Consider the following 23,563-nt stretch of genomic DNA (forward strand, 5'->3'; position numbering starts at 1 on the left):
TTTAAGTATTTTTTTGGGGGGTGTGTGTGTGAGGGTACTTTTCTTCCTTTCTTTTCTTTCTTCTTCATGAGCTAAGCATCCCATTTGAGAGCCACTATGCTAGGTACTTTGGAGGATGAATAAAACATCACACCGTCCTCAAGAAACTTACAATTTAGAAAAATACCAAAGGTAAGTACATAAATAAATAAAATCTAGGTGTAATGCAGAGGACAGAAGGATAGAAGTAAAGGCCTTATACACTGCAAGATTAAAGGATGGATATTAAGACAAGCAGTCAAGTAGGTGAAATTAGGTGAGAAAGGCCAGAATCATTACTTTATTTAAAAGATATTTGCTAAGTTTTAGAATGATGGACTAAAATTGCATTTTACTAATTCAAATGGAAGTGACACCTATATACATACAAAGCTGAATAATCCCAACAGTTGCAAATTCAATAATGTTCTAATAGCCTGGTCAAGAGAGACTGTAGCACACAAAAGTATTGGTTTCATTGGGGGTTTTGATCAGAATGACTCTTGGGACAGTTTCACAATTTCTGAATAGATATAGGGAATATCTTTAGACATTTTAAGTGTATTGTTTTTATTACATATAATAGTACTTACACACTCCACAGAAAATCATACATCCTCTGACTGCCAGATATCCTCTATTCATTCAACAAACTAACTTTGGGTAAAGCACTTTATTAGCCACTGGATGTACAAAGATAAATAAGACACAGTAGTCCTCTCTTCAAAGAGCTCAAAGAAGCAGACTTTGAAGTAACTAATTATAACACAGCATGCTAACTTTTTAGCAATATTATATCCGAAGTCCTATATGCATATGTGGTAAAGTGACTAGGTTGGGCAAACAGTGACATCTTCATAGAGGCAGTGATGTTTGCACCGGGCCTTAGTCAAATTAATAAATGGAAGCAGAACTACAGTCAATCAAAAACAGGTCTTAATGTAAATGTTTTATCTTTGGCTTTGCAATTTGTTATTAGCTGCATTTGAACATGGCTGTGTCTGTTGTCGGGGAAATCCTTTCCAAATAAAATCATAAAGCCACAGAGTAAAGCCTTGATTTAAGGAGCAATCCTGAAGCAGTTTGATTTTGTCCACCTTTTTCCTTATATATGCCAAGAATAAACTACATTCTGATGAAAGTCCTTTGAATTTCACTTCCAAAAATGCTCCCAATTCTATTCACTTTTCTTCCCCCTATTATCATGGTGTTCACCCTCTCTTGGCCAGATTATGGCATCTAATCCCCCTGCCCTCACTAGTCACTCTTACAAAACTGCTGTAAAGGATACTTAAAGAAACGTAGCCTCCAAATGGCAATTTCTTTCCTCAAATTATTTTCAACGTTTAAGAGGCTCTAACAACTTGGTTCACAGCACTCTTCTTATCATTTTCTGTCTTACTGTATAACACACCAATCTCTTTCTGATTCCTGCCATCATCTTCACCCATCTTCCACCTGCCATCATCGCTTTCCTCAGTGCTGGGTAAACTCCCAGTGTGTGCTCCTGACCTGTCATGTCCCCTCACCTCCAGCTTCCACATGAAACCCACAGGGGAGTACAATTCTCCTCCTTAGACAACTTTTCTTTGAAGGAAGCTTCCAGGGACTGTTGTCTTTTCTCCTCTCAGAAAACAGAAGCAGAGGGAGAAGCTAAGTGGACAAAGTGGGAGGAAAAACACAAAATTCTCCATCTTATTTCATTCCATTTTAACGTTTGTCTTTCTCTCCCCAACCTCAGAGTATGCAAATGCTTGTCCAATGTCTCTGAACATTTCACAGAGGAATAGCAATTTCTTCAGACTGAAGTACATTGCTATTAGTTAATCTTTTCTCTTTTTAAGACCAGAGTCCCAGTTTTGAAGCTGGTGGATGCTCCTTATTACTCTAACAGAAGCAAATAGAGCACACCAACATTCAGGGTTCCGGATTTTTCCTACCCACCCTGGGCCAAGCCAGGGGGTCCAAGCTCTGTAGTTTAGGGACTGAGTTCCATTCTTAACCATTCTTTACCTTGTGATGGCTCCAGAGGGTCTCTAACCAGGGCCATGAAATTTCTCATTGTTCCCTGGCCACAGCAGACCACAGGGTTCTCGAGGGGTGGGGCCTTGGAGGACCACTTCCTGCTTCCGGGGCCACAAAGAAGGAGTTTCCAGGGAGGGATTTCTCTTGGTTGTCCCCTCAGAAACCTACGTTGGTTACTTTCTTAGGTTCCAACCTTGGGTTACCTGCTTCTTGGTCTGAAGCCAGTCATTGACATTAAACGTGGTGATTTTTTGGTTAGGCTCTACTACTTAGTTGCTTCGTTGTTTCTGAAACTGTCCTTTCTGATATACCCAATGGTGGATATATTCTGGCCAGTGCTCAGTCTTTTTATTCCATCAGCTGCACTGTAATCCTATGATTTTTCTGGTAACTAGTGGTCCACACAAGCAACTCTAAAACTTGCTTTATATTCAATCCTACAGTAGCAGCCAGATCAGTAGGGCAGCCCTTCTCAGCTAGGGGGGTGGAGCTTCAAAGTAGACCCAGAGAATCTGTCAGTAGCTTGTCTTCCTTTGCAGACAGAACTTTAATTTTTTGAGATTTGGGTGGCCTCATAATGTCAACTAAGTGTTTTTCCATCTGAACAAGAACTCCTAAATCAATGCTGCATTTTCTAAAAAATTGCAATTCAAATCTCAGTGTGACTACCACCTTGTCCCAAGTGGCTTTCTAAGGAAAATACGGCTGATTCTCAATTCACTTTTGCCCTTTTATATTTTAACTGCAGATATCGGTCTGTGATGATTTACTGGCTTTTTCTAACGCATTATTTGGAGAAGTGATTTTAACCCAAGAAGCTAACAATGTTTGTGATGCCTCTAGAGTAGTGCCCACAAACAGGAAGTTCAGTATTTACAAAATCCCATTACAAATCTCTAAGGTAGGGAGGGAATGGAAGTTTGAGATTGAGTTTTCAGCAAATTGTATTAAAATGTCTTGACATGCTTTCTTCTACTTTCATGTAACTATGCATTTCCAATTCTTCTAACTGAATCTGCTTTCCGTGCCATCCTGTCCTCACTATCTCAGTCCCTCAATCCCTTTAATCCTCCACACCTTGGCCAGGCTCACATGACAGCCTTCTCATATGTCTTGTCCCCAGAGTATTCACCGTGTCTTTGGGAGTGAAATAGTTCTGTTCTGTTTGTCTCCTAACAAGCTGACAGAAACCTCAAAAACATTATGCTAAGTGAAAGAAGCCAGACACAAAAGACTACATGTTGTATGATTCCATTTACATGAAATGCTCAAAAAAGGCATATTTATGGAGACAGATGAGTGGTTCCCTGGGGCTGGCGTGGGAATTGAGATCAGAAAGAGGATTGACTGATTGACTGCGCCTGAGCAGGAGGGATTTTCGATGGGGGTGATGGAAATGTTCAAAACTGCCTTGTGGTGATGATCGCACAACTCCATAAATTTGCTGAAAATTACCGAATTATACACTTAAAATGGGTGGATTTTTTGTTATGTAATAGACACCTCAATAAAGCTGTTAAAAAAATAAAGAATCTACTGAGTGGCTTTTGTTCTTTGCTTCTTTAGAGGGGAGGGTGCCTGTGAGTCCTAACTTAATAAATCTTATCCCATCACTCAGAAATATAACTTACAATTTCTCTGCTTAAAACCATTCCATTAAAACCTCATCAGTGCCCACAAAATGAAGTTCAACCAGGGCACATGAGCCCTTTGTGGTATCTCATCTGTCCACCTCAGGGTTCCTCCTTCCTCAGGCTTACTATTTTGCACATTTAATCCCTTGTGACATGTTTCCTTTTAAAGCAACTCTCCTCTTTCTGCCCACTTGTTAAATTCCAATTTATTGTTCAAAAGACTCGTCGGGCTTTACCTCCTTTGTAATTCCTTCCTGGGCTTTGCCAATAGAGTTGGTACTTCTCTGTATTATTCCTGTTCATTCATCACATTTCTATAATCCCATGTAACATGCTGTATTGTATGGAGTGTTTTACTTGTCTATGTTCCTTACCAGACTGTAGGCTCCCTCACAGCAGGGGCTCTGTGGTCCTTGGAATCTCTAACGTGAATCACAATGCTTGACACACAGTAGGCCCTCAACAAATGTTTACTGAACTGGACTGAATTAAATGTTTGTATTCTCTCCAAAATTTGCCCAAGCAGAAGAGGTGACTAAGAGTTTGGATTTCAAATGTTATACCCATATGTATCAGACAGGTGAAATCAAAGCAAGTTGTGTGTGTGCGGAAGTAGGGGCGATTCTTGATGTGATAGAAGGTTTTTACTTCCATGAGATTCTGAGCAACTGTGTAGTTTTCACATGCTCAGGCTGTTCTAACTCCTTTCAGTTCAGAACCTCTTATGTTTTACTGAAATGACATCCAGATGCTCTACCTTCGCCTTACTAATATTGCTTGTTTTTTATGCCAATAAATAAATATTAACCATTAGTCTTTATCCAATTTAAATTGATTGCTAGTGACAGAAGCAAGCAATATAAAATGAAACTTACAACACCTAACATGACCTAAAATTTTATTTTGACTAAAAATTGATAGAATAATCATATTTTTTTGTAACAAAATTTAGATCTGCCAGTTTTGCTCCAGGAAAAGATGACTTGAATCAGAAGAAAAATACAAAATGGCAGAAAGCTTAGTTGGTAAAATTTGATATGAACAAAAATATAGGGTTGGGAGAGTATATGAAATTCTTAATAAACTTGCAGGAAACCGTAACTTCTCAGAAACTCAGGGAAGATGTATCTTATTTTCTGAGGCACTCCTACGAGCCATAAAAACCGACTTCTCTCCATGAGATGTCAATAAGATATTGAAAGGCAACTCAGTATGCTGCTCACATGCTGGTCCAGGCTCCTGGGAGTGACACTTACCTTATGAGGGAAGAAAGGGCTCTGTTGCACTTGGTATCCTGGAGAATGGGTAAGCCTATATTGTGCTGTCTTCTTCTTAAGGGGATTTGTTGTTTTAGTTTTGTTTATTATTAAGTATTTTTAGTCAAATTCTAGTTTAATTGGCATATCCCACTACCCGTGAATGTATAATCAATAGAACATATTTCTAAAAGACAGCTCAATAGGAAATTATTATTTCAATAATACAAATGCATATAAACACATTTTATCCAATTACCACTTATCTTGTTTTAAAAATATATATCTAGAGGTTAAAAAATACCTAACTTTATAAAATGGACACATTTAATATTTTGGTTCACTTGATATGTGACTCCTCTTAGAATAAAAGATTAGAGTGACATAAACATTGGGAATGAACTTAAAATCATTTACACTTGTTGGAACGCTAACAGCGGCATATAGCATTAATAGTGAGCAAAAGTAAAATGAGTATTATATTCAATGGTATTTAGTGTAATTTTTTGCTTTTGTAATCACTTTTGCTGATGCAGTTTTAAACCACTCCAGTTTTGACAAGTTACTTTTTAATTTCTTTTATTTATTTACTTTTTGGATGTACATCATAATATATTTCAAATTCTGTGTAGACTACATCATGTTCACCACCCAAAAGCTAATTATTAATGGATAGACACACACTAAACAAGAGACTATTTATGACTTGTAAAACATAAAATGTGGGAGGAGGGGAGTGAAAAAGTAGAGCTTTTAGAAAGAGGTCAAGTTAATTTCTTTTAAATAAGAAATTTTGCTTTATCCTACATATACAAGCTTTCAATTATAATACATTATCATAAGACCTGAAATGTCACATGGCTTACTGCAGTAAGGTCGTGCCAAGAAAACTACTGCACATTGCTGCGAACTTTAATTGCAGTTCTACGAGACCTTTCAACTTGAGCAACAGAAAGTCCAGCTTCTCACTTGGGATATGATAGAGGCAGAACAGCAGTATACTTTAATCTTTAAAGCTACGTTCATGCCAAATGTTTTAAATCTTTAAAATGGTATTGGAAGGACATGATGAGAACACATTATAAAACTGCACTAAAATAGCACAGTTTATTTTAAAGCAGAGTCAGAGATTTACTTCTATGTTCTTAGAATAGCAATATACCTTTCAATGTACAGTTTCTAGAGATATATGTGATACATGTGAAAAATGACAATCAATTAGCATATGGTATATACAGATAAAAACAATGTTGTACAAACAAGTAGATTTATACATTTTTACATATAGATCTTCATAAGTACTCATGGAAAAATCAGCATTTACACAATTTTAACTAAAAAAACCAACATCCACTTATATATATGTGTGTGTGTGTGTGTATTTACAAAGGGCTATGCATTTTAAGACATGATTTCACTATTTTATATATTTCACATAATTAAAATGCATCAGAAGACAGTAGAAATATTCAGAATAGTACATTTTGACTCCACAGTGTAGGTTTTGCAAAAACTGGTAGTTTGTAAGTTCCTGAATAACAAAATGAAATAGAAACAAAGCCAAAAAAAAAAAAAGGAAAAACTATTAAGCTTACTGTATCCTGCTCATATCTGGTTTATGAAAAGAATCTTCAAGTCATATTGAATCAAGCAATAGTTCCAATAGAACTAGCATCAATTGCTTGTATCTTGCCTTGTTCCTAAAAGGAGTTCAGATGGGGTGAAGGATGAATATTCTGTACTGCACCAAGATGAAGACCTCTGTAGGCTGAATTTCAAACTCTTCAACATTTCAGTATGAAACATATCCTACTTCCAAGTCATATGCATAAAGTGTTAAAAGCAAATGCACCCACTATGTTGCTTGTTATTTATTAAAAAAATTATTATAGAGACTCATTTTACTTGCAAATTGAAATGCTATGTCATTGAACTGTACAGATAAAGCCAATGTGGTTAATTAACAAATGTGTTTTATAGCTACAAAATAACCGTTTCACATTAAATTACATAAAATCAATCACTGGCCTTTCATATTTTGACTTAGGCCATCTGGGAATAATCTTTCACTTTGAAAAATAAATGCACAATGGAACATTAGTAGGGAGTACGACAGAAAAACTGGGCAACCGTATTCTGACTCTGAAGAATACAACTTACTAGAGAAATACTCTTATTTACTGCATTAGGATGACTTTTTAAGTGATGGATTATTCTGATCTACTTTAAAAATATTTATACAAAAATTATATGTGACAGCAGCTTTATATAACAAATAGTAAAATGAATTTGACAAAAATAAGGGTATTAATGTTTTTCTGAGACTGATAAAATTTCATACTCATTGAGTTAAGGCACTGGAACACATTTGGAAAAAAAAAAAAAAACAGGTTTCTCTATATTAGTCAGAAATGTCATTGTTAAACTTTAACAAAGACCAAACATTTTGTGTAAGGCTAGGCAGTTAGAAGGCAGCCCCTATCAGCAGGTAGCACACCAAAAATGTTTGGTTTCATAATATAGTTTGGGAGAACTACCTCTACAAAGTCTATTCGTGCTGATGCTCCTGATGCTGCCATTTCTGGTGCCCGAAAAGCTGCTGCCTCCACATCCTCTGTTGTAGGTGTCACTGTATAGTCTCAGGCGATTGGGCAAGGGGCACACTCTGGATCTTCAGACGCTAAGATGAGAAAAATCAATTTCAATGCCCAAAAGATGGAACTCCTAAGGCAGAAGGTGACTAAGATAATTACCAATTGGTCTACAGCACAGGGAGGTGGAATGTTTGTTCTAATGTAATGACATAGATATAGGTTTCAAACAAGATTTTGGAGAGTTAGGAAAAATATTAGATAAGAAGAAACAGAAAATTCAACTGAGCGGAATTGGACCAGATGACTAAAAACATGCATACTTCCTGAAAAGAGAAAGCAAAACATTCACCCATAGATCATTGAGTGATTAACCGTTCTCATGAAAAGAACTTGCTTAAACTTTCATTTCTGAGGTTATTTCTGCTCATTTAAATTAACTCTCTACAATAACAAGAGTTATTGATGCGTGCTGTTTAAGGCAGAATACAAATGGATCCATTCGTATTTTATTCTGAGTTTCAGTGTCCCTTTTTCTCTCCGAAAATAACAAAATTTGGTTTATAAATGTCTTCTGTTATATAAAATTTTCTCAACTATATCAGCTCCCATCATATGTAGAATAATTCAGCTTAATCTGTATGGTGTTTAGAAGAAGCTCTTATATGAGAAAACATTACCGAAAAAAACCAGTGAGAGAGATATATGTAAGTGGACATACTGGAGAAGAGCACATTTTATTATATTAAAAGAATTTTGATTGGAAGAATGTTTTGAGTTGTAAAAAGTAATAATTCCTCTCATTTATTTCTCATTAAATATTTACAAAGCGATCTTTGCTCAGCATCTTCATGTTTCAATAAACATATGTGGAATTTGTATCTTGAAACATTTTAAAAAATCTTTGACCTGAGTGGAAAATGATGAATGCTCATATTGGATCAAAGTCATTTACAAAATATTTACCATTTCTGGAAACACAGTAGTAGCTTAAATTAATATAGTATGGCTATTTTGAATTAAATCAATTAAAGAACCATCCTTTTTATTTAAAAAATTGGCATTTTTATGACAATCATTTATACAGCTTGTACACCTGAATCCATTATGTTTGATATACTGTAAAGTGACAAATCTTCACAAATTATAATAACAGATTCTTATTGAACATAACTTTTCAGCAGGAGCCATCCTGAATCAATTAATCATGCCCTTACTCTAATTTTGCTCTCCATTTTTTCCAGAAAGCCAGCAGTCACATCCCAATTAATGACATACATATTGTATTTGCAATTTTTGATGTACTACATTTTATTCAAGTTAATTAAATGCTACAGTTTTACTTAGCATATAATGATTTAAAAATTGGATATGCTTAAATAGCCAAACAAAGCAAATTATGGTTCCTCAGATAAATGTGATTATGATCATACAAAATAATAAATGATGATGGAATACTTTAGCTGTATTAGAAATTTATCTTTGCTCCATCTAAAGAGACTTTTATATTTTCAATTAAAAGGGAAAATATAATTTCACATTACAATATTTTCGCATATAACTGAAATTAGTGCACATTAATCTTAAAGCATTTTTACAGTAGAAGGCAAGAAGTTGAGTCCTCGAATCCAGATAATCACTAATTATGTTAGAAGAACTCAGCAAACGCTCTAAAAGTTGACCAGTTCAATGCTTCCAATAGGTGGATTAGGAATGCACATAGACTATTTGAACAAAAATGAATTCTTTGCATGTTTCATTGACAGACAATATATACACAGACTCCCTGTGAGGATATTTTGTCTCACAGATTTTACTAACTAGAATTTTAGCTTCATTTATTTATTTTTGGACATAATACTAAATAGGCATTTAACAAAGATGTTTATTTACAAATTGATATAGCTGTTTCACATCGTTATCTTAACTCTCCCAATGTGTGTTTATTAAGTTTGTATTCTTATTTTAGTGATATAAGGAAAATAACAGCATCTGCAAAATCTTACAAAGAACATTATATTTTATATATCCTACTATATTTTATAAACTAGATGTAGACAATGCTTTGTAGCTCAAGTTCAAGCTAAGTTGAATATAATTGTGCACTTTGTGTATTTTTCTTGGATAATTTGAAATATGCAACTGGATAGCTGGCAAACGCAAAACAATTAAATCTTAGTGTTTTGTCTTAAATCTCTCTGCCTTATCATTTGACTTTCTCATAGGGCTTATAGATTATTCAAGAATGGATTTGTCTAACAGAATAGTAATGTAGCAGTCAGTATTCTCATCCTACTATTGAATCAGCCAAAATTCAACACCCCTTGAAAGATTAAAGTATTACAGCATGGTATCAATGTTCAAAAACCCTTCTAATTCCAAATGCAACTAACATTTCTCTGTCTCTATCTTTGATATCTCTTTGCTGTCTTTCACTATTGATTATCCCCTTCATCAAAGCTCTCTACTCCCTACATTCTATGACAAGGCACTCTCCTGCTTCACTTTATACTTTAAGGTCTTCTTACAGGCTCATTCTCTGCCTGTTCTGCAAATGTTGGTTTTGTGTTCTAACCCCATCATTCTCAACACTCAACACACAAGGATCTGCTCCCATAGTTTCAAATAACATATGTACCAATGATGCCCATCTAGACTTCCAACCCAATTATCTGTCATTGAGCTACGGATGCCTATATCTAACTGTATTCTAGATGGATAACTGGATCTCCATAAATTAAATTCATTGTTTCCCCTCTAAACCAGCTCCTCTCTGGATTTTTTTTTTACATCCATCGATTTGCATTCACTGTTCTTCATAGAACATGTGTTGTCTTGCCTGGATTATTACAACAGCTGGTTAATCCATCCTTTCTCCCTTAAATCCATTTTCCACATGGCTACTAATGGAAATTTAACCACGTCTTTCCCTATTATGGGCTGAACGGTGTCTGGCCCCTCATTTGTGGAAGCCTTAACCCACCAGTACCGCAGAATGTGACCATATTTGGAAACAGGATCTTTAAAGAGATAATTAAGTTAAAATGAGGCCACTAGGATGTACCTTAATCCAATATAACTGGTTACTTTATAAGAACAGGTGATTAGGACACAGATTCACAGAGGGAAGACTGTGTTAAGACACAGGGAGATGACAGCTATCCACAAGTCAAGGAAAGAGACCTCCGAAGAAACCAACTTTGCCAAAATTTGATGTGGGACTGCTAGCTTCCAGAATCATGAGAAAACAAATTTCTGTTGTTTAAGCTACCCAGTCTGTGATACTTGTTGTGGTAGCCCTAGCACACGAGTACACTACCCTGTGTAGATGTCTTTAACAGTTGCTCAGAGTACATGGGATAGAATCCCAACATAAGCCCCACAGGGCTATCACATCTTCCTAGCTAGCTTCCTTTCTGACCACTCTCTGCCATCATGCTATTCCTCAACACCCCTCAACTGCTTATAGTTCCCTGTACACAATGTAGTCTTCATCTTTGTGCCTCTGCTACTACTGTCTTCTTCTCCTGGCTGATTTCTATCCAGTCCTTTAGATTCAGCTTATTCATTATCTTTCCAGGAGGTCATGCCTTACCGTAAATTGATTTTTAAGTAATGGACATAAAAAATTTATAAAATATAGATAAATAGAAAGACGGGGAAAAGAATCACCATAAACTTTTAAGCCTAATATGACCATTACAACTCTTTAATGCTTTTCTTTCAAGTCTTTTAAGACCAGTTTTTACACAATCAAAATTTTACTGCACAAGCAATTTTGCATTCTGTTTGTATTTGATGTGATATTATTTTTGGACACTTTTCTCATCATTAAAAACCATAATTTTAATGACTTCGTAATATATTTCATCATGTTGGCCCACCTCAATTAACCTAATCATCTTCTATAACTAGAAATTTAGAAGTTCTCACTGATTGCCCTGGGCTTAATAATGAATTGTGCGGTATGATTCTCAAACTTCTAATCCCAGATTTCTCTCCTGGTCTTCAGATCTGTAAATCAGATGTATTTCTTTATTAGGGTATTTCACTAAAACTCAATCAGTCCAAAACTAAACTCAATATTTCTAACCAGTATCTGTCTCATCCCTTCCATCTCTCCCAAACCTCCCTATGTATCCGTTTATCACTCAATAATTCACTCTCTCCCAAACTAGCAACCAGTGGGTCATCCTGACTTCTCTTTTCCTTCAATCTCTCTCAGTTCAAATTCAATCATTTACTAAAGTGTTCTGGCTCTATCTCCTAAGCATATCTTGTGTCTTTCCTCTACTCTACTGTCATTGACTTAAACTGGTTCACATGATCTCTAGGCTATTGAAATGGTCTCTAAATCTACCTCTCTGTCTCCAGACTCCTCATTTCTATCTTCCTCAAGTTTGCTTCATAAGTACTAAAGATGCAAACCCGATCATATCACTTAATGTTCTTTAGTGCTCACAGAATCTGTCAAAACCATGTTCTAACCCTTTGGTATGGCTCTGTACTAGGTGTTCTATACACACACACACACACACACACACACACATACACACACTATGTTATTCAATCTTTCTTGAAATCCTCTGACAGAATATGCTGACTTTTCCATTCCTTTTTTATTTTTTTATGGAGGAAGATTGTCCCTGATCTAACATCTGTGTTAATCTTCCTCTGTTTTGCATATGGGATGCCACCACAGCATGGCTTGATGAGCAGTGTGTAAGTCAGTGCCCAGGATCTGAACCTCACACCCTAGGCCACTGAAGTGGAGTGTGTGAACTTAACCACTATGCCACTGGGCAGGCCCAACTGACTTTTCTGTTCTTAAAGAACTGTATTGTGACTGTTTACTTATATGTCAATGTCCCCGACTCCATCTTTGGACTGGGAACTTGGAAGAAGGAACTATAACAATGTAAAAATTGCTAAAGGGTCTAAATATCTATGTTGGCAAAATCTTCACTATACATTCAAGGTAGGAAGAATATTAAAAGAGAGAGGAGACAAAATAACCCCAAGGAACTTGTAATAAAATCATAATCAGAACTGAAATAAAAATATTTTTCACATTTCTAAATTCCTTTGGCATGGAAATTTATGATAATTTTTAAAGTCCTCTATCATAGAGCCTTTATTAAACTAGTTTATTTACACAAGTGTCCCTAACGGCCTGAAAGAAATGTGATAGATTACTCCTACTGTGATTTTACATATATATAAACTTTACAAGGTTCAGTAGATTCACAAATGTTGGAAAAACAATAAAAATATTGCTAAAAACATTATTATTCTAAGACTAACCCATTAAATCACAAGTAGTAATCAATAGAAGTACACATTCATCATTTCAAACATGGAGACATAATGGAGCCTTGACAGTAAGCAATAATTACCCAAGGAACACTAATGCAGAATTGATATTCAGTGCTAACAAATTAATTTTGGAGCTAATTGAAAAGAAACTTTGCTTTGAATAACACCATTATAACTAATAGTTATTGTTATGATTTTTTATTGTGATTTTTAAGAATGTTGTGATACATTTATTATATGGGATATTTGGTAATATATGTTCTTAAGGCAGGATTATAGTAAGAAGTTTTATGAAGAGAAAATGGTAAGTAACCCTTGGAATCAGATGGTCTGTGTCCGAAAAGTCTGGATGCCATCAGATCCTAACCTCTCTAAATGTTCTTTGAAATTACTTTGGGAAGATGAAAGGATATAACTTACTACCATCAAGCCTGCTGCTGTGTCACACATTGCTGGTTCTCCCATTCTCTCCAGTCTTATGCTCCACTTCCAGACCCTACAGCTTTCCTGGCTCTGGCACAGCAACCCTGTCTCCCTTGAAGACCACATCTGCCATAAAGAACCTTTAGCTTTAGTGGAGAGGAAGTAGGGAGAAGATGCCACTTTTTCCCATGTTCACTATCTATGCTTTTCTTTTCAGACCTAGTGATTAAAAAAAATACAACAAATCTCCCTTTTCTATTAGAAGACTGACCCTCCTGGATCCTTCCATTGCAACATTTGGGCATTAGAAATAATAACAGACCTAGAGAAAAAGCATCCTGTTGAATTTATCTTGGGTTTCATTCTTTTGCCATTGGAGAATGTGCCATCTTGATAAATGCAAATCAACTCATGATTAAAAGTTAGATGAGGTACATTTAGACAGTTATTCCTTTCCAAACATTCCATTTGTTTGGTAGCTCTGCATCTCTGTCATCTATATAAAGTGAACTTTCTTTATTGGCTCACTTATTCTGATGCTCTTAAGGGTCTTAGTTCCTTGGTGGTTGGAATCTGGTGGCTGTTAGCGTTGACTCCTAAACGTTCACTATTGCTCCATTCCATCAGCTACGCTTAATTCTTCCTTCTAATAATTAGGCTTCATGTGGCCTAGTGTTTGATATAGTAGGTATTTAATGAATATTTGGTAAATATTGGATGGACATTTTGCAGACGGTCCACTGACATCTCTTCTAGGACCATAGCTGGTATGTAAAGACTTGCATTGGTAATTAGGTTAACTTTTTCAGGCAAGGGAAGTTATTTTCTCTAGGTTTGTCGGGGTGGGGTGGAAGTAGTTCCCTTCTGCTAGGATATTCTCAGGTCGAATAACTAGAATCACCGTATTTTTATACTTTTGGTCTATACTCATTCTGTCTCTAATGGCTGACTGAAACAAGAACTTTCTGGTTGCAAACAGATGTTGAGATCTCTCAAGGACTAGTTTATCTTTGTGCCTCATGTTCCTCTTTTCTAGAAAAAATAGTCAACTTCTCTTGGACAGCAATAGCTGCCATATATTAATTAGTAAGTCTCAGCCTGCACTATATTTTATTTGTCTACATTTTCAAGTTTCCCCAACATACGATATGGTATTGCCTCCATAATTCCATGTACCCAGTGACAAAAAGATTGCAAACACATCTTTTCTTCTTTGGTTACAAAGTTCCTCACTGAAGACTAGAGGATGATAATATCCTTTGTTTTAAGCAATGTTTCATTAGTGGTAGAAATGTTGCAAACTGTCTTTCAGTCTAATGATGTAATTGCCATGTTGTCTTATCTTCCAATACTGCAAACACAGAGCTATGGATGGTTGATGTTCTTTTCTTAAGATCAAGAAACATAGATAAATTTAGTGAGTAAATTACCGAGTGCTGCCTACCACAGTGTTTGGAAGATCCAAACCGGCTTTGCTAGCCTTCTGTTCTAGCCAACGTGCTTTTTAAAAACATCTTAATAGTATATGTTTGAAGCTGTGTTGAATGTCATCCTAGACATTTATTTTTAATTATATCAAGCAAACTCATCCATCCATTCATCCATCCTACCATCCTTCCCTTTATTCCACATATTTGTTACTGCCTTAGGCAATGGAGATAGAAACATGAAAGACATTCTGCTATAAAGGAAATCATAGGCCTGTGAGGGAAAGAAGCAATTAAATAAACAATTATAGCCTAAAGGGGTAATTTTTTTTTTTTGCTAAGAAAGCACAGAAAAGGGAAGGCTGAGCCAGTCTGACTGGGTTCAGAAAATGGTTCCTTGAAGAGCTTATCTCCGCTGAGTTATAAAGAATAAGTAAATTAGTTAATCAAGGAATATGGAAAGATGTACCAGGCAGAAGGAACAACACACATAAAGGCCCAGAGATAAGAGTGTCATTCGGGGTGACTGCAGCCTGGAGTGTGAGGAGGAGAAGAAGTGGTGAGGAGGGGAGAGAGAGTTGAGGGCAGGTCATGAAGAGCCATTATCTCAAAGAGTGTAGATACTTTTTCTTGAAGGTCATTGAAATTTTTAAGGATACTAAGGTAGAAAATGACATAAGAGTTGGACTTTAATTTTGGAAAAACAGAGTGGAGGGTGGCAAGAGTGGAGGCAGGGAAATTGATGATTTGAATAGCTGAGGCATGAGATAATGATAACCTGAAATAAAGCAATGGTGATGGAGAGTAAGTGAAAGGAAACAAGATTTGAATGTATCTACTCATATCCGTAATTTTATTTATTTATGTGATTATTTGATTGGTGGCTGTCTTTCTTATTAAATATAAGCTTTATGAGTACAAAGATAGGGTTTGTTTTTCCCCATCATATCTCCTATGCATAACAGTGCCTGGCACACAAGTGGTTAATAAGTATTTATTGAAAGAATTTTAAAACGAATGAATTAAAAAAGTACATTCATATTAAGTGACTATCATGAACTAGACAGTATACTTGGCAATGAGGATAGAGTGATGAACAAGCTAGGCAAGATTCCTGTTCTCATGGAGAAATTTTAGAAAGGGAAGAGACAAGTAATAAATAAGAGACTTTGCGATAGTCATTAGTGTTATGAAGAAATTAAAACAGGGTTTTTGGGAAGTGCTGAGGTGGGAGTGGCTACTTTAGATTGGAGGGTCAAAGACTTTTGGGGCAAGTGACATTTAATTTAAGATTTGGATGATAAAAAAGAAACCAGCCAGTGATGGATCTACGGGCAGAGAGTTCCAGATAGAAGGAAATGAACAAGTGAATTAAACAGATTTGACGAACTTGGTGACTGATTGGATGTGGGAGTAAGAAAGAGACCTAGGATGATTCACAGGATCTAGAATATGTTCTTTCTATTATTTCTAAATGAGCTTGGGGATACTGGAAAAAGTACAAGATAGTGATATAAACGATGAGTTCAGCACTGGAACTGTTGACTGTAAGGGACCTGTGATGCTCTGAAATATGTAGATGATAAATCACCTGTAAGATAATTTTTTTTTAAGAAGAAAGGATATAGACCACAACTCAGAAGGATTAGAGTTCTCTAGGCGACGCTCCTTAACAGACAATATCTTCAGTTGACTATGTTTGCTGAAAGTCTTCCCAATACCTTCTGCTATTCAGGGCCAGTAGACTCTGTTCTGTTTCAGAATTTTCTGATTACATCGTCACGCAAACATAACATGACTATTAATTATTGGTAGGCTTTAGACAGGACTAATTATTTCCAGGCAGAAACTTGGAAATTTGGACTCTTCTACTGTACTCTTTACTATAATGCTTCAATACTGTTTTAATTTCTGCTTTCTTGGAAAAATAGTTTCACTTCTGTTGAACAAGGCCCAGTTCTTTTGGGATCTCATCCATTACTTCTGCCCACCAAAATAACCTATATGTCATATATAAGAACCTGGTACCAGTCTTCCATGTTCAACCCAGACTTGGGAGTCAGGTTCAGATCTGTGTAATATTCTGCGAATATATTTCAATATTGTCTTGGGCCTTAGATAGTTTCCTTTATGCTATAGGTGAAAAGGGAGAAAATTAGGCTTCTTTATTGAGGATACTTTTATAGTTAATTGTGGAAGATGTTGTACTCATTAATGATTATCCAAGGTAGAAAATGCTTTTTGTGTACAGACATGCTAGAGACTGCCCTGCTACATAAATATACAACTACTGCAACTTCACAATGAAAGATCATCTCAATAGAGAAGGCTCACCTACAAGGAATTTGACCTGATGAAACTGTCCTACTGTCAGATAACTTTAAAAAAGTGCCAGAAAGCTAGAGTTTAGCAACTGATTTCATCAAGTGTGGGTAGGACCTGATAGCCACTTGCCTTGCTTGAACTGCAAGAACATCTGTGATTTCCAGCTCCACCGCACACAGACACTGTATGATACAAGACATTAAGCAATGAGCCTCTGGTCTAGAATTAAGGTTCTAAGTTACCTTCTTCTGCCATGGCTGTACAAGTTGGACACCTCCATTGACAGCCAAATCCTGCCTGCTTTTTAAATTTTATGGAACCAGTTTAACACTTCACTCCCTTGAACCTGATTTTCTACCTCCTTGGGTATACTTAACTGATTGCTACTCAGCTCTTTGTGAGCTAGACTAGTTAAATTGCTTGTCGTGTCCAGCAAGACTCATAACGTAGATTGAATCTGTTACATTTTAGGAGTCAAAGCCCATTAAAGAGTATTTGCAGTTCTCAAGGAGTCACCACTGCTAGATTTTTACTAATATTTTCATTTTTCCAAAGCAATATGTTGACACAGGTCATATTACACTGTGTCCATTGAATATTGCTTAAGAATCTCATTTACTGAATTCATTTAAGAATTCATTTAAAGAACACTATGTATGAACTTAAAATGTCAACACTTTTGAAGATATGGTGGATTCTAATGCAAAGATTCATAAACGGTGACAGTAATTGAAGTAATTAATTGGTAGTCATTTGCAACTTCTTTTCTATTTGAAAATGCTTTATATATACATAAAAATAAATATAACTTTTATAAATTTATAAATGTGATGATGCCACATGTGCTTTTTTCAGTATAGTTTAAAAAATATTTGGTTTACTTTTTGCGTCTTCTCCTCCTCTCCCCACCACTGTTTTACTCACTTCCCACCCTGACTCCAGCCTCAAGTGACCCTGGTATATAACGCAGTATGAAGCCCACTATATTTTTCTAGATGCTTATACGATCACATACAAACAAGCACAAATATAAGGAGTCATGGTATTTTTTTTAATAACAATAAAATTGTATTATATACAGTTTTCTGACTCTTTCTTCTCTCCCTCAGTAAAAACTTGTAGAAATCATTATTTTAAGGCTTTTTGGTATCACTGCACCATTATGTACTCAGCCTTCACTCTGTTAATAAATTTTTATTTTATTTTTCCTAGTTCTTTTTTTTTTTTGGTCACTCCAAACAATGTTGCAGAAAACCTCGTAAGTTATCAGCTACAACCTTATAATGTATCATTTGTAATCCATAGTTGTTTTTTTATATCGTATAAGCCAGACAGTCTAATTCCATTTTGTTTCAAATGGATCCCCAATTGTACCAATATTTATTAAATGATGCACCCTTTTCCACTGACTTAAAATACCTATCTTGTCATGTTTAAGTTCTTATAAATACTGAGATCTATTTCCAATTTTGTGTTTTGTCCCATTGACTTATTTTCTTTTTTATGACATTATTTACTTGGTAAGAATAGCTAATATTATGTTCTGATGTTTGACGGGCCAAGTCTTCCATCATTAACACTTTCTGTTATAAATTCTTGACTGTTATCCATAATTCTTTTTTTTCTCATATAAATTTTAAGATTATTTTCTCCAATTAAAAGCCTTTGGAATTATAAGGGAAGATGAGCTAAATAAATATTGAGCTTCATTAGTCAGTAATTTGGGGAGAAATAACATTTTTATGATATGAAATCTTCCCCTATAGGAAATGATATATCTTTTTATTCATTCAGATCTTTTACACCCATGAATAAGAAATTTGTTTTCCTTCATAAGCATTATGCTTTTGTTGTTAAATTTATCCCTAAATATTACTTAGTTTTTATTTCTATTGAAAATGGAATATTTATTTCAGTTTTTTTATCAGCGTTTCTAGAATGGAAAAAAATTGATATTCATACATATATTTTGTCTTCAACCATCGTGCAAATACCTTTATTCATTTTAGCAGTATATTAGGGCTCATATTTTCTAAGTGTACATAGGTACAATTAAATGGTTAGCAAATAATATAACTGTTACTATCAGTTATTTCGGGTTTATGAGTCAGACAGATCCATCTTTAAAAGCTCTAATCTACCTCAGAGAGTTTTGCAATATAGGGCAAGTTGCTCAACCTTCTTAAGTCTTATTTTCCTCATCTATAAAATGAAAACTGATAATGGTACTGATATAGGATACCATTTGGATTAAATATATTGGTAAATATAAAGCACTTTAGTACAGTGCCTGGCAGGTATAAAACACTGTGAAATGACGGCTGCTATTATTACTATGGTTGCTGAAGAATTCACAGGCAGAAAACTAGTGTAACTAGTAACTGTAAATTGTCCAGCTGTGTTGCTTCTTAACAATTTTTAAATGGAGAATAGAGATGAGATTTTAAATAGGCAAGCTGGAAGAGCTTGGATTTCTCTGGGTAGAAAGACATTCTCTAGGCAACACGGAACAAAAAAAGATCCAAACAAAAAAATACAATGACAATTGACTATTTAGGAAAATAGAATCAGCAAAGAATACGTATTTCACCTAATGAGTCTTTTAAAGTTTAAAAAACAACAGGAAAAAAACCATTATCAGAGAATTGATGCCTGCATAAACAAGTAAAAACGAAAGAGAAAAAGAATGGTGATTAAATTTTGTGAATTGTGGGAATCACTGGAAAAAAATTGAGCTCATAAGTCGACTGTCGTAGAAATAGATATATTCAATATAAATATCTCCTCACATCGTTTAGTTCAATTTAATTTATTAATAAAGAAAAATTAATACAGTTTCTTCAAATATTAACACATCTTATTACAATCTAATTAATTGGAATAGGTTCTCTAGCAAAGTTTTTTCTTGATTTAAAAATGGGTCAAAATGAACATACCATATTTGTCCATTTAAAGCAACTTTTCCTGCCATTTTGGATTCCTATTCCTTTCTCAACTTTGATAGCTCTTAACAAAAGCGTTACATTTAGAGAAATGTTGACAATGTTTAAATTTTTATAATTTAGCTAAGAAAAGCTTCCCTAAAAGTGATTAATTTACATTTGTCAAAAGAAAGAGACTTAGTATCAGAATCCATTATCCCTAATTGCCACCAGAGCAAAATAAAAGGGAGTAAAAATTCTTAGAATAAGATCCTTTACTAACCAAAAGAGAAGGCAGACTATTCAAATTAGCTGTCTGTCAATAGCATACTGGATTTGGGAATCATAACTGATACAATAATGAAAGCTTTGATAACACCTATAGAGTAAGTGTACTATATAGGTAAGTGATACTAACATAATATGTTTAAAAGCTATTGAATCTGAATAATGCAGAAATCACAATGCATGTATTTATTGTCTACACCTTTAAAAGTATTTAAATTTGTCCTCATCTAGCTGCGGGAAATTATAAAAACTCTCAATTCTAATAGATTTATTAATGCGATCCTCATATACACAGATGGTGCAAACTAAGCCACTCTTAGCAGAAACATGCAATATTATGGGTTTTATATGAAACAGTGGATTTGCGTTTGGGTTGACCCAGGAAAACTTTTTTGCAGGGAGCAGAGGAGCTTACTTTTGTTTGTGAATAGTGACACTCATTTCCTGATCAGTAAACTAAGGTTAAGAGTGCATTTTATAGTTGCAAAAAATATTTCCTTAAACTTTACCCTTTCTAGATCTTTATAAAAAGTTTGGGGGCCCAGTGGCCTAGTGGTTAAGTCTGCCTGCTCCACTTTGGCAGCCCAGCGTTTGTGGATTCGGATCCTAGCCGTGGACTTACACACTACTCATCAAGCTATGCTGTGGCGGCATCCCACACACAAAATAGAGGAAGATTGGCACAGATGTTAGCTCAGGGCCAATCTTCCTCACACAAAAAAAGAGAAAAGAAATAAAAAAAATAAAAGGTTTGTCCTTAATTGCCTCATTAGTGTCATTTTCTATTAAGCACTTGATTGGAAGATAAATATAATGCAAATTTTACCCTTCTCATTTCTGCGTAAAGGTGCTCTTTGTTGGATGTCGACACAGAAACTCAACTCAATTGTGTTTTCTGTGTGGGTTTTGATTAAAAAATGATAGTCTTCTTATAAAAAAGAACAGTAAGTTATCTTGCTTCTTTGAAGCTATGTGGGGCAGGATCATCATTCTAATGACCCTATTCTCTCTCCATTGTAGAATTAGGAGAAAGGACCTTTGCCGGATCTTTCCCTACCACCAGTGATCATTCAGTGAACTTGCCCAATAGGAAGAATCCCCCAGAAAACAGGTGTGGTAGGGAAGAACTGGATTACCAAATCAAGTCAAACATACAGAAGTACTTTTTAAATTTTCATAAATTCGAATGGGTTATTTTAGGCAGAAATTCTTATTTTTTGTGTTCTCTGTAGGTTTCCTCATACTTTAAGTTGTGGTGGCATGCTCTGAATGTATTAAAAGATTCATGGCAACATTAAATGTCAGCAATAATTCAATGCAATAGCTATCAGAGTATAACAATAAGACACAGTGTTTATGAAAGCACCCATATGCTAAATTATTCCTTATCCATCCTATGTACTTTTTGGTTATTTGAATAATACTGTTTACTGCCTTTACCTGATCTAGAATATATCCAGGAGAAAAATGATCCCTTGCTTCAACAGGCACGCTATCTTCCTTTGGTACTGGCTTGACTGACTATGTATGCTCTGACCTCTTATTTACAGAAATGATGAACCATTCCACCCAGTGCATTAGTCCCCAGTCAGGGCAATGTTCTGCCTGACACTCACTGTCATGATGATAAGAATGTTCAGTTGTAGCAAAATATCATTTATATATTAATAGAAATTGGCAAGCTTGCTAAGTGTTGATGAGGATTTCATGTGCCACAGCAGTCTAACTAAGAACAACTTTTCTAAGTTGACCAGAAATAATTCTAAAGGTTTTGAATTAGTCTTTATATGATCTTCATGGATATTCAGGCAATTACATTGTTTTCTTGAAGATAAGTACACTTTGAAAACATAATAGATCTTAGTGTGGCAGAAAACATGCTCTTTTATTTACTATCAAGTAAATATGGAAATAACAAAGAAAGTTGAATGTTTGACCTGAAAAGTATCATAAAATGTGCAAATATTAGCAAATAACCAAAATATACAGATCTTCCTTATCCACTGTGTGAAAAAATAACAACTTGAAAATTTTCAAACATTGTTTCTAAAAATAAAGAAACACATCTTTATTCAGTCACATTAATTACCCACATGTCTACTCAAGGCTTTGATCAATTAAGTTTTGACTTGAATAAGTTTGCCAGATTTCAGTCTGATTTGGAATGTGGTGTCCAGTGGTACACATAATGATACCACCTTGGGGCAATTATGCTACAGGTGTGTCACTAGGCCTTGTGGTTCCATGTTAAAATATGCATCCTGTGAAAATGAATGACATTTACCTCTTCACTTCTTCAACAATTACTGATCATTCAACTCTGTGCAAGGCAGGATGCCAGGCATTGAGGAAGTTACTGCAATAAATAAAAGGACTCAGAAGACAGTTCCTCAGAAACTAGAGGTCAGAGAACTCAGGAAATGCAAGATGGACACTTGCCTCACTGCAATTTAGAGCAAGTATCTTATGACTCATGGTTCAGTGGGCCAGAAGGGGGTGATTCTAAGATCGGTACTTTGGCTCCCTGAGCAGCTGTCATCTGTGGATCCTGCTGTGAATCTACTACTGTGAAGCACAGCAGACAAAACAGAGGCAGAATTGGTAAACTTGGAACCCAAAGGTCCTGTCAAAATGCCCAACTCGAAGGATGAAAGGGAAAAGAGAGGAGCACATCAGGAGAGACCTTCTACCACCGTGATGTTGGTGTAGCCCGCAGGTGTGTGGCTCCCTTCTCTGAATTTCTTTTTATCTTGAGCAAGGACTACTGCAGTATTGGAGTCCCGCTGAGAAGCTTCTCTCAGCTTCTTTTCCGTTCCCTCCTTCTGCAAGCTTAAGAACCACTTCCATTTATCACACATCAACTATGTGCAAACATTATTGGTATAATATACATATTGTACTATCTAGAATGCCTAAGTACTTGATACATATGGGAAACTGAAGTTGACATTGGCTAAATCCCCTGCTCTAAGGCACACGAGTACCAAGGGTGAAAGCAATTTGAATTCACGTCTGCCCATTCTAAAGCCCAAACCCACTCCGCTGGCCATGCTGTTTTCCTGTTCCTGATGTAGGCAGGGAACTGCCGAGCGAGTTAAGGAAAAGAATCCAGATTTTATTTTATAAACATAAAAAAAATCACCCATAGAATTTTTTATTCTTTAACATACTGGTATATTTTGGAAATTTGCATTGGATTTTAAAAGATTTTTTATTTTACTATGAAACAGTTGGAACAGCTCATCTAACGGCTGGGCTTTTTTTCAAAGCAATATTTATTTTTTATTACATACTTTTAAAGTAATAACTTCATTTTATTGTGAGAATAATAAAGATTTC

General features: G+C 35.4%; 1 protein-coding gene across 9 annotated transcripts in view; it reads right to left on the bottom strand.

The window, feature by feature from the left end:
• The window catches only part of LRRC7 (leucine rich repeat containing 7), a 491,842-nt gene that overhangs the window by 189,717 nt on the left and 278,562 nt on the right, over positions 1-23,563 (bottom strand). The window contains exon 8 of one of the 9 annotated variants that reach the window (XM_070268847.1): positions 5,486-7,613. The exons of 7 other annotated variants lie outside the window; for them this stretch is intronic. In XM_070268847.1, coding sequence (XP_070124948.1) covers positions 7,607-7,613 — 7 coding nt within the window. In that variant the 3' untranslated portion in view covers positions 5,486-7,606. Of the gene's footprint in view, positions 1-5,485; positions 7,614-23,563 lie in introns of those variants that run through there. One more of the 9 variants, XM_070268848.1, reaches the window with a different exon arrangement.

This window comes from Equus caballus, chromosome 5 (assembly GCF_041296265.1).
Source record: "Equus caballus isolate H_3958 breed thoroughbred chromosome 5, TB-T2T, whole genome shotgun sequence".
Lineage (NCBI taxonomy): Eukaryota > Metazoa > Chordata > Mammalia > Perissodactyla > Equidae > Equus > Equus caballus.